The sequence below is a fragment of the Cnephaeus nilssonii genome (assembly GCF_951640355.1).
Source record: "Cnephaeus nilssonii genome assembly, chromosome: 21".
NCBI lineage: Eukaryota > Metazoa > Chordata > Mammalia > Chiroptera > Vespertilionidae > Cnephaeus > Cnephaeus nilssonii.
The window spans coordinates 23,129,959-23,142,348 of NC_137092.1; the positions used below are offsets into that span (position 1 = coordinate 23,129,959).

At 59.3% G+C, this 12,390-nt stretch overlaps 1 protein-coding gene across 1 annotated transcript in view; it reads left to right on the forward strand.

Moving 5' to 3' along the window:
• Positions 1 to 1,757: 1,757 nt before the first annotated feature.
• LHX4 (LIM homeobox 4) overlaps positions 1,758 to 12,390 on the forward strand; it is a gene marked incomplete at its 5' end in the record, with an annotated part of 39,941 nt that continues 29,308 nt past the window's right edge. The window contains one exon of the mRNA XM_079760827.1: positions 1,758 to 1,833. Within this exon, the coding sequence (XP_079616953.1) occupies positions 1,758 to 1,833 (76 nt within the window). The remainder of the gene's footprint in view (positions 1,834 to 12,390) is intronic.

Consider the following 12,390-nt stretch of genomic DNA (forward strand, 5'->3'; position numbering starts at 1 on the left):
AACCCCAGGGTCCCCTGTTTGGGGACAACACCAGGAAACAAACAAAAAAACAACAACAAAAACAAACAACAACAACAACAAAAAACGGGGACGTGCGGGAAGGCTGGAGAGGGTGCACAGTCCCTCTTCCCACGCGAGCTGGACCTCACTGCGCCGGGAGGACACATCTGCCTGCAATCTCTGGGACGAAAACGCACAAGGGGGTGACGCACGGGCTGGGATCCGGGGTGACGCACGGGCTGGGATCCGGAGCGCCGCGCTCGTTTCCTGCGGCATCCGAGGCGGCCTGCAGTCAGGCGGCGTCGAGTGTCTGATCAAGCCTCAGAGAACCTCCACGGAGACCTGCGCCAGCAGCGGGCCTCTGTTCCCTCTCCTCCAGGAACCTGCGTTGGGAAATGAAGCGTTTATGTGTGTCTTGTAATTACAATAAGCAGCACACGTCCCCTCGCTGCTTCGCCCGGGTGTCCTGCTCGTAGGCGCGAGGTCGACATGTTTTCAAAGCGCCCGCGGTGGCAGCGGGCTACGCAGAGCGGTCTCCAGGGACCGAGGGCAGGACCGAGCTGAGTGGCCCCGGGCTGAGCGGCCAGGGAGGCCCTGTCGCCCAAAAGCCAGGGGCCCCGACGGGTGGGGAAAGAGGGTAGAGCGGACTGTGCAGGCCGCGGCACGAGGGGGCGCGCACTGTGGCCTGCGCTCCCCCGCGACCTCCGCGCACGGTCCCCGGCCCCCTTCCCCGGCCCGTCGCCGCCGGCTGCGTGACGCGCGTTCCGGGCGGAGGACCGGCTGTCCCTGGCCCAGCCTCAACCAGCCGCGGGGAGGGGGGAGAAGAGAGCAAAGCCTGGGGAGCGCCGGAGGGAAGGGAACTGGCCAGCGAAGAAAAAGGAAGAGGATGGTGGAGCCAGCTGACTACGGAGTGCGCTCAGTCCGGCGGAGAGAGAGAAGCCTGGGACCGAGAGCGCACGAGGGGGAAGACGTCGCGGCGCAGCCCGGGCCGCCGGAGGGTCTGCCCCGCCCCTCCTCGCCCCTGGGTCAGAATGGAGGGGCTGGGAGAACCGCCGGCCGGAGCCGGAGCCCCCGGAGGACCCGCAGAAACCTGCCAGCCCTGAGCGCCGCGGCCCGGACCACCTGCTGCCGCTGCCCAGAACGCCGCAGTATTTATACTCGGGGAGCCCGCCGCGCGGCCGGAGCCGGGGTGGGGGTGGGGGACTGCCCGAGAGGCCCCTCCCTACTCCGTGCGGCCCCGCCCTCCCGCACCGTCGGCCCCCCTTGGGGCGCCGGGACCCCCCACTCTGACCGGTGTCCGCCGCTCACTGCCCGGTGCCGGGGAATTGGCTGAAGGGCGGGCCTCCCTGCGGAAAGCGACGTCATGGCCGTTCCTGCAGTGTGAATGAATCACAACGCCTGGGCGACCGCGGCCTCCCCGGCGTCCGGCACGCGAAGGGTGGAGGGGGAGGGGGAGAGAGGCGGGCGGGGGAGGGAGGAGGGGAAAAGAGCCAGGGCTGCAGCACCAGCGTCTCAACCGGGATGTGCACCAACCCGGGAGAGCGAGATCAAAGGGATTTGAAACAGACTGAGGACTGGCGGGGGGAGGGGGGCAGCCAGCCTGTGGAATCCTCCGGGAGAGGCGGAGGGTCCTGCTTCCGCCGTGACTCCGGCGGCCTGGCTGGGCTTTTTATTATTATTTTCAAATTCCTGAATCCAGCTTGAGAGAGCGAGCGAGAGATCTTCGTAGACTGCGACTCGCTGGCTCTCGCTCCGAGATGATGCAGAGCGCAGCTGTCCCCGCGGAGGGGGCTGTCAAGGGGCTCCCGGAGATGCTTGGTGTGCCGATGCAACGTAAGACACCCCCCTTTCTCGCTGATTTAATTTAATAACAAGACAGCCGGCAGCCCTGGCTGGTGCGGGGCGGGCCGGACGCGGCGCGCAGCCTGGACCGAAGGGGCCGGGCGGGGCGAGGGGCAGCCCGGGCGCAGAGGCGGTCACAGGGCAGGGGCGAAGGGCCTGGCTCTTGGCTTTTGGGGCAGAAAGTGAAAGCCTTCCAGATCCGAGAGTACCGAACCCGGCATCCCCAGCCCATGGCTTTTCTAGGACCATCGGGGAGAGTGCTGTCTGGGGACACCAGGGGAACCAGCTGCAGGGCAGGCCTGAGGGCTGGGTGGTCTCCCCAAATCATCCTCGCCCCCACCCCGCCGGGGGCTACTGTCAAAGATCCCAGTGTAGGCACAGCAACTTCACCCTCGCTGGCGGGACGTTGGAGAGCGCTTCCCTCGCCCCCCACCTCCCCGCCCCGGGGGCTGGCAGCGCCGAAGCCCAGGTCGCACGTTCTGTCCCCGCGCGCAGAGCACGCGCGCCTGGTGCGTCCCTGCCGCTGCCGCTCGCGGCGCCCGCCGCTGGTGCCGCTGGTGCCGCTGGTGCCGCTGGTGCCGCTGGTGCCGCTGGTGCCGCCTGCGCCGCCCAGGCCGCCTGCTCCTAGAGGGGGAGTCCACTCGCCATGTTCCATCTAGCAAGGAATGCGAAGAGGGAGAAGCACCGAGACGAAGTTGTGAACTCAGGGAACAGCTCGTGTGCAGGCGAGGGTAGGCTCTCAGGAGGTCTGGGACTCGGAAAGGAGAGATCAGGGTGTATAGGCGCTTTGCTCGCGCTCTGCTTTCTTTCCCGCGCCTGAAATGAGCAAGGCAGCGGGAGCTCCAGCTCCGGGCATGTTTACCTCCTGCCTGTGTGTGGATAGGTGTGCGCGCGCAGGGATTTTCCCGGAGGGAATCAGTCTCTGTCCCCCACTCCGGAACCGAGAATCTGCGGTAGAAAATGTGTGGAACCCGGAGCAGGTCCTGAAGCGTCGAGCTCGTAGCGGGGGCAGCGCGAGTCCTGCTCCGCAGGCTGGAGGGCTTTTCGGGACGCCCCTGGGCACCACGGGGGGAGAGAGAGGTTCTTTCACTCTGCTTGCCAATGGGCTGTGCTTCCGCCCTCGACTTCTTTAGTGCAAATTTCTTTTAACTTAAGGACCGGCTCATCCAAGGATGCTGCCCACCTATGCACTAGGGCGCACCAGCGCGCCCTCCTGCGCCCGGGGTCACCAAGGCAGGGCTTCTGTCCCGGCCAAACCTCAAAAGGCAGGCTGACTAGCTAGCGTGTGTTCTGGGCTTCCCGGAAGTTTCTGAGGAAGGACTAGAAGAGCATAGTTTCACCCAAACCTACTTAGGTTGCTTCTTCTCTAATATCCTACAGTTAGCCATTGTGCCTCATCTTGTCAAGTGTTGGCAGGTTCACGTCTGCGCGGTGCCTTGCGGAGCTTGCTAAGGTGTGTCTGTAGAAGGTTTGGGGGTTCACTGCCCCCTTACTGTCCCCACCCCACCACCGGCAGGGAAGGAGCGGGTCCTCAGCCCCTGCACAAACACAAACCCTGGCAAAAGTGCTTCAAGTCCCTGAGCTGATGGCAAGTTCTTGAGCTCTGCGCCAGCCCGGAGAGTGTGTGTGCCCCAGCACTCTGCGCTCTCACCGCTGTGACCCGTAGGGGGCCTGTCGGTTAGGGCTGGAGCGCAGGATGGGTAGGCGAGGCCCTGACCGCCTTTCTCAGATGGTCTCACTTTTTGTTTCTCTTATCCAGAGACAGCTGTGATTTCCACGTCAGGAACTCCATTTCCTGAAATGCCTAGAACTTGCCTTCAACGCTACCGTTGGCCAGGGCTCCTGGTCTGGGTTGGAACGGTGGGAGACCATGGGGTAGAAAAGGGGGACTCCTCCAGGGCGGCCCAGGGAGGCAGTGCCCGACCAGGAGGGGTGGTCTCTCTTTCCTTTTGTCTTGCCCAGGGCCTGAGGCTGTGGCCTGGGTTGGCCTGGCAGACTTTGGGATGCAGCTTTTTCTTTCCTTTTTTCTTTTCGGATATGTGTGCCTCCTACCCAACCCCATTGCAGCAAATCTGGCCGCTGCCTGTTAGTTAAGCTGTTGGTGCTGGGAACTGGGCATAGGTGGGGCAGGGTCCCCTCACACACCTACACAACAATTCTCTTTTCTGGGACAGGCGGCCTATGGCCTAAGAACTTCACGTGGGGGTGAGGTTCTTGGGCCTCAAGGAGGGAGGGTAATCCCAGCCTGTGGGTGTTTAGACCTGGGTCTGGGGAGAGGAGACCCCAGATAGGCTCTCAACTAGGGTCCCTCCATCCCACCCACTGGAAGGTTTGGGTTGCGCCCCCCCCCCACACACACACACACATACATACACATGCCCTACTCCTTCACCCTGAGGCACAGGCTTAGGGATCCCCAACCTTGGTGCCTCTGGTGCTCTGGACTCCAGAATATTCTTCTGCTTCTTTGGGGATGGGTGAGGTGCATGCACTTTCCCTTGCCAAGTAATGTAATAATTTCTCCTCTCCACACGGTCCTCTTCCTTACACTGTGTCCGGCCTCCCGCCGCTGCGGGCTCCTGGAGGATCTGCTAGATGAGGTGGCCCTCCTGCTTCCAGGCGCAGAGGTGGCTGGGCGTTGGAGCCTCGAGCCCCACAGCCCTGGGGCTCCGGATCAGGCCCCACGGCTCTGGGACTTTACCAGACAAACTGGGTGTGTGTGGGGGGGATCACTCAGACAGGCTGGGTGTGTGTGTGTGGGGGGGATCACTCAGACAGGCTGGGTGTGTGTGTGTGGGGGGGATCACTCAGACAGGCTGGGTGTGTGTGGGGGGGACTTTACCAGACAAACTGGGTGTGTGTGTCGGGGTGGGGGGGATCACTCAGACAGGCTGGGTGTGTGTGTGGGGGGACCACTCAGACAGGCTGGGTGTGTGTGTGGGGGACTTTACCAGACAAACTGGGTGTGTGGGGGGCGGATCCATCGGTTTGAGGGGGTGGCCTCTGGGACAAGAAGCTCGGGAAGAATCGCGCGGAGGCCGCTGGGAATCATCCAGGAGCAGCCTGGGGTGGAGAAGCAGAGCCCCAGCCCCCTAAATCCCAGCCGGTGGCTGGGCAGCCCCATCCCGCCTCCCATTAGAGTTTCCTAAGGAACTCCGAACTCCATTCCTGGCTCCGGGTGCGGGAGGCTCTGGGTGCGGGAGGCGGCACCGTCGGGTCACGTCCAGTCGGAGCCCAAGGCCCTTTGGCCCGTTTGAAAGGGTTCAGTGTTTTTTCCTTCTCGGGCCCCTGGACTCCGGTGTAGGGTCGCAGGTCCCTCCTGGCCCAGGCACATCCGGCCTGCGTCCGGCGGTCCCCTCTGCCTCCCGCGGAGGGTAGGAGCGTCCTCACCGCGCCGCCCGCCCCGCAGCATTGGCTGCTGTGAGCGCGCCCGCGCCTCCTCTCACCTCTCACCTCTCACCTCTCACCTCCCGAATAAAACAGCCCCCCCCCCCCCAGCACCTGCGTCCTGCCGGCCCCCTTGCCGGCCGAGGCGGCTCTGGACAGGAGTGGAGGTGGGCGTCTCGTCCACCCCTGGCCCACGTTGTCCCGGGGCACCTGCTGCCCCGCATTGCCGGCCGGGGACGGGGCGCCCGGAGGAAGGAGCTCCCGCTTGGTCCGGGCTGGGGTGGGAAGTGGGGAGCAGCCCGGCGTCTCCCGTCCTTCCTCGGCTCCTAAAAGACCTACTTCCTGCAGCTCCTGTGGCCCCGAAGCTGTGGGGAAGGGTATTGGACTTTGTGTTCGGGAGGATCCGGGCGCCCCGCTCCCCTCCTTCTCCCCCCGGGCTCCTGCGGCGGCGACCCCCCAGCACCTCGCAGGCCCTTCGGGGAGGGGCGGGACGGCCTCAGTTCCCGCCGGGCGCGTTCTCCCACTCCAAGCAGCGATGCGCTCTCTTCCACCCCTGCCTTTCTCGCGGTGCGGGGAAGGAGGGGAGACAAAAACATCAGCAGATGTTCTCTCAGACTCCGGTACAGACGCTCAAACAGCGGCCTCCCACACCGCAAACCGCCCTCCCGCGCCACAAACACCTCCAGGTGCGCGCCCACGAGGCGTCCCCGCCCGCAGGTTCGGGCCTCGCGGGTTAGGGTTCGGGTTGTCCCACCCCAGCCCCGGGCCAGAGCCGCGCGCCACCCGAGGGCTTTGGGAGAAAGGAGGTGGCCGCGGCTGGAGGCGGAGGATGGCGGAGGGCGCCGAGGGCGAGAGGGCTCCGGCCCCCTCCGGGCCTCTGCCTCCGTCGGAGCGGGCGCCAGGGCGCAGGGAGCCCTCCCCGCGGCCGCGGTCCCAGCGCCCCCGGGAGCGGCGGGAGCGCCTTCACCTGGGCCCGGGCCCGCAGGTGCGGCGGGTGAGCGGCCCCGGGGGAGGCGGAGTCGGGCTGAGCGGAGAGAAAAGCCCCAGGTGCTCCCGCGCTCGGTGCGGGCTCGCGGGAAACCAGAGCCTGGCGGGGCGGAGCGGGAGCGGCGTCCTCAGGTCCGGGGGCGCGACCCGAGTGGCCTCGCCGCGACCGGGGCCGAACGCCTCGCCCCGAGGGCAGGTGCCGCCGGGTGGCCGGGGCCGGACCCCGGGTTCCCTCTCCGAGCACTTGCTGCGCACCGCGCGGCGCCGGGCCCGAGCGCTGTCACCACCGCCCAGAGTTTTGGAAGGCCCGCCAGGCGCCAGGAGAGGTGGGTGCAGACAGGGTGCTGTCCCGGAAGAGCCGGGTTTGCGGGCGCCGTGCCCCGCAGCCCGGAGGAGATAAGAGGCCGCGGCTGCGAATGGGGCAAGAGGCTGCGCCCACCGCGGGCCGCATTCGGCACCCCCGCGCCTCGGCCCTTTCTCTCCAGCCACCTCGCCCGTTCCTTTCCTTCTTACTCTCGGGGCGGCCCCCAGCGGGTTGGGGTTGGCCACGCCTGGGCCGCCTGGGGTAGGAGCGGCGGCAGAAACTTGGGAGGAAGGCGGGGCGGCAGGCTGCGCTCCAGCGAGGGGAGCCCGGCGAGCCCCCTCTTCCTCCTCAGACCCACTGCACACCAGGCCTCGGGGAACTCGGAACTGAGCGCCTGCGCCGGCGGCAGGGGTCTTTCGGTCCCTTTTTAACCCTTGGAAAGCGGTTCCCCTTGGCTGGGAGCGGCTCCTCCTGCTCGGAGCCCGGAGGTGGCCAGCGGGGACGTGGGGTGCGAGCGCCCCGCCCGAGTTCGAGCCTGGGGGGCTCCCCGCCCTGCTCCCCGCGCTTAGCGGGCCTCGAAGAGCGCGGCAGGCCCCGGAGAGACCAGGTCTGGACCCGGGCGGCCGACGGTGTGAATTAAAGTCGCCCTGGAGAGGGCACCGGGGAAGGCGAACCGGCGCGGCCGCAGGTGCCCCGAGGGTCCCGGAGGAGGCCAGGCCGCGGCTGACCTGGGACCCGGCGCCGGCTCCACTCCGGGCTCAGAGGTCGGCTTCACCCAGGATGGGTCGCTATTATTTATTATTATTATTATTATTATTATTATTATTATTATTATTATTCAATTGCTGTTACTACTACTTCTTAAGAGGCAGGGCGAATGTCTCGACAAGGATCTGCCGGGGAGACTAATCGGGAATTACTCGCAAATCCTGGGCAGGGTGACCGGAGAGCAGCAGGGGGTCAGCGGAAGGAGGGGTCCCCGCCGGACACCCAGGTACAAAGCGGAGTTCCGGCAGGAATGTGCGCGGGCTGCGCTGGGGATTAGAGCGACGCGAGTCCCCAATTCGTCTCGGAGACCCGCCCCCGCGACTGCAAATTCCAGGGTGAATTTTTAAGAACCGAGCCCTCCTGGAGGTGGGCTGGGGGAGGAGGCAGGAGGGAACCGGCCAAGGAATTTCTTTCCGCCGAGGAGACGGCACGCGGCCCCCAGGACCGGCCTGCGTATGGAACAGTGACCCGGTGACCCCGCGGGCCAGGTGTAGACAGCCCTCCAGCCCCAAATATTTCTATTGTGGTAACTTCCCCCCTGGCCTCGGGTGGCCGTGCCCTTTGACTCCGAGCCGCAGTCAATTAGTGACTACTTAGCGCGGAATTAGCAGGCGGAGCTCGGGGAGACGCCGGGCGGGGAGGGGGCCGGCGAGTGGCACCTGCGGGCCAGGAGGGGAAATGAGTTACCGGGGACTGACCGCCCGCACGTGGGGAGGACAGCTCCTTTGAGCCTCTTGTTGGACTCACGGGTGGTGGATCTCTGGCGGGGACATTAATTTCCTCCTCCAAACGGGAGATTTGTGGGGAGGGGGAGGCTGGTGGAGGGGGATGGAGGACCTCTGTCATTTCTTTCAATTAGGGGAATTTATCAGGGTTAGAGCTGGAGAACCTGGGAATGCATGGAGGCTTGGAACCACTTTAGCTGATGGGAGGGAGGAAGGGATACGGGTCCCCTCTCTGGGAACCCCCAGGCTGGAGGCAGACCGGAGCAGCTGTTGGCATTAGGGTTGGGAGAGCGCTGGGGAGTGGGGTTTTGTGGTATTTTCGCCTTTTCGCCGGCGTGAGTGTGAACAATGCCATAACACAGATGTGAGCAAACGGTGGGCTACTGCTTTTAGTAAAATTCCACGGTGGCCTGAATGTCTTCCTTCTCTCACGCTCCCTCCCTCCCTTCTTACCCTCTTTCCTCCGTGAAATCCGTGCCGGGAGGAACCTGTGTTTGTGCCTGAATTCACAGCAAAGAGGTTTCCTTGGGGGTTGAGCACCCAGCAGGCTGCAGGGTGGCGAGGTCCACCTGCCGCCCTCTTTGTGGGAGGCCTGGGAGGATAAGGCAGTTTCTGGGTTCAAGACAGAATAAGCTAAACATTTTTACAGGCGCCCTGATCAAAATGGAGCACAAATCAACCATTTTGAGCCACTGCTGCTGGGGGTAGGCGGACAGGTTGGGTTTAATTGGCAAATTAGATGGATTCGCCCTCGGAAAATGTTCGTTCGTGGGGTAAACTGTATCAGGGGAGGACTGGAGAATCGACTTGGGGGGCAGGTCCTAACTTCTGTTGTTGTTTTGGTGGATTTCTTGTTTCGGCTCTCCCCACCCCCTTCGCTCTGTCAGTCTGGGTCTAGCCACAGATGTTTTACTGTGGTATCTCACCCTCAGATGTCTTTAACGTATAATTTGCTTTAATGATAATGTTAGGGGGTGAAGGGATTGGTTCTGGGAATAGCTTAATAGAGACAAAACTTGCAGCCAAATTAATTGAAAGTTTCTTCCTATGAGGGGGAGGTTGCCAAACATATGGAATATAACCACAGAATGAGACATCAGGAAAACACACTGTGGAGACGTAGCGGTGATTAAACGTGTCGATGCAGTGGAAGTAGAGCTGTGTCTGGGACATTTCCATAGATGGCCCTGGATTTGTGTGATGTGATTCTCTGTTTTATTTGGAATTACTGAGAATATGTAGCCTACTGAAGATTACGGAATTTTGTGTAACCTGGAAGATAATCCTCCACCTGCAACTCCATATGTACATTGTGTATTTCATTTACTACCAGGCTCATTATCCAAATTCATTCTTAAATTGGTCACATTGAAATTGCCCCAGGATACTTTTGAATTTGATCTTTCCTTGAAGAGGTTACTATGTTGGAGCTGTCTAAGCAGAAGAAGAACAAAGGAGAGTTCCCTAGGGACCCCGAACTACAGAGGGAAACAAACAGGCACGGTGGTGAGAAGGGTTCCGGAGAAGCCGAGGGAAAGACAGTGTTCGGGTGATCCTTTCTGATAAGAGGAGGACTTCTCTGACTTTGTTTCTGGTTGTTAATCATTTGTCAAGACAAATAGCAAGCACTAGAAATTGGATAAGACATGTGTAGGATGGTGTGTTTTTAAAGTATGTGAGTGAATATGATTATAATAGAGAATATGATTTACCTTAAGTGGAATGCTGATTTTTTTTAAAATTAGACTTTCCCATTGTTTTGTGGCTGGCCCAGATCTCTGTTGAATTGTTTTCCCTGTCCCCCAAAATACCACGATGTTCAACGCACCTTTTCGCCTTAAGTTTTAAAGAATTAACTTTGGAATTTTGTGCTTCAGCTGTGATGTTTCTGAGCTTATGCGGACTAGGGCATGAAGATCCCTTAAAGGAAAATTTATCAAACATTTTGGTCTCTTTAAGATACATTGGTTTAGAATAAGGGAAATATAAACAAGGAAGTCATAAATTGTCCAAGAAAAACGAATTGTCTTTAATAGGGAAATGGCAAATAAAGAGCCAGGAGGGGGTGGGGGAGGACACACGCAGCGAGTCGTGATGTGCCCTGTAGAACTGCATCCTCCGTCTCAGGTTTACCGCGTATGTGGACTGCATAGACGAATGAGTCCTGGGTTCCCTCCGGCACAATTGCCAGGTGATTTGAAAGGGATATTGTGATCAGACGACAGGATTTTATTGTCTGTAGTGGTGGTGGCAACTTTGAATTGGAAAGTTTTATTTTTGAAATATATATCCAGTAGTAGAACTTTCAATTAATTGAATTTCGGTCTAGCTATGCCTCTGGTATAATCCTTAGACTGGGATATTCGAGAATTTAGGTCTGAGTTTAGGCAGGTGCCTCACAAGGTGTGTCCCTGTGGCCTTACGCTGATGCACCTTAGAATTGGTCATTCCCAGACCAAATCAATAAGCCCCCTGAGTGTTTTCCCAGCATGCCTTTTAAAAAGCGTCTTCCTTCTTCAGGACTCGGGGAACCTTAGGTATGGGAGCAAGGAAGTCTGCCATGGACTGTTGTTTTCTCATAATTGGGGGAGGCATGGAGAATCCCAAGAACAACATTTGCATAATATTTTAATTGCATGTGTGTCTCCATGAAGCCCCATTGGGCCTCTCCTTCCCATCTGTAGTCAGTCAAGAAACCTAAGAAATAAATAAAATTGTGTATTTTTGGAACCAAATGTTATTTGAGACAGAGCTAAAAACAACAACAACAACAACAACGATCTGTTCCTGGAGTGAAGTCACCAGCCAAAGGATGTGGGGCCAAAGCCGCCAGGTAGAGGTGGCTTGGGTGAGCACTGTTGGAAGTCTCGGTCTTCCCTCAGCCCCACAATCCGTCCCAGAGAAAAAGAAGGTTCCAGCCCAGCGTGGCCCCCAGCTGGGTGCCCTTAGGGAAAACGGAGATGTTGACTCTGCACAGGTTCTCTGGGAAGAGTCCATGGGCTTGCAGGTTTACCTGACAAAGTTGGGAGCGCTGGCCATCTTACGGGCCAGAGTTTGGGTTCCCATTTTGCGGATGGAGCCGCCCTCAGCGGGCTGAAGTGCTCCGGGTCCGAGAGATGGCCCAGCTGGCACCCAGTGTTGTGAGCTCCGGGAAGAGGGAGACCGGGAAGCAGACCTCACACCCTGAGAGAAGCAAGGTCAGCCCCGTCCTGGGCGGGAGGCTGCCCGGGGAAACTGTTTGTGAGACCAAAAGGAATTCTGTTGACCCAAAAGGCAGTTTAAAAAGCAGTGCCCTGCAGGACTCCAAAATGGCCCATCACGGTCCAAATTTGACAAAATACTACTCTGATCTCACAGTACGGTTAAATGCACATGGTTCCACTCAGTAGAGAAAAAAACCATTTTTTACGGATATTACAATATTCATCAGCATTATAATTCCAATGGAAATACCTGAAATTCTATTTTCCCAGGAAGGTGCACTTTCTTAAATATATTTTAGAAGTTCTGGTCAAGTGTGTTGATTCTAATTTCAGTCTCTTTAGTGAAAAAAAAGAAAAAATGTCCCCCCTCACCTTGTTGATCTGTGACCAGAGAGATAGAAAACACTATTTTTCAAAGAATTAAAATCGGTCACATGAACACACAGGCCATTTCTGAAATGCTTCACGGTGCCCCCCGGCACCCCCCCCCCCACGCCTCGCCGTGCCTGGAGAGCACTTCCTTGGAAATGAAGAGATGCAGCGGGGAATAGAGAGGCACAGCAGTTATTACTCCTCACCGGAGGGGTATGGGCGATTTGGTCTCCCACGGACCACATCAGACCTTTTTATCTCTCCCACTTACCAGCTTTCTGGAACTTCACTCATGGAGGAATTGGGGGATTTAAAATGGAACCCACTTTCTGATGGGCCACTCGGAAAAAATAGGCCCTCTGTGCCCCCACAGCGGCACTTTGGGTGCCTCAGGGGCTGGGCGTTCTGTTGTGGGTTTCATAAGCTTCCTGATGAAGGAGATTCCAGCTACAGGCAAAGGGCTTCTCGCCGTTCCTCACCCCGTAGGAACAGGCACTTTTTCATTGGGCATTTAGATGTTCCAAGAAAAACTCTAGAAGCCTTACATGGCAATTTGAACTCAACCCATTCTTGCTTGAATACATTACAGCACAAGTGAAGTGAGGCCAGGCAGTTGGTGGCCCCAACACCCCGGTTCTCACCATTCACGGGTGGGGAGGGGACCCAGGTCTGGCGACTTTGCCCTTCTTCTGTGGCGGAAAGAACCTGCCAGACTTCTTTATCCTAAGAACACCTGAGTCCTTGTAATGCTGCATGATCTGTTCACACCCTCGACTAATGCTGGTTAGAAAGGGGTTGTGCC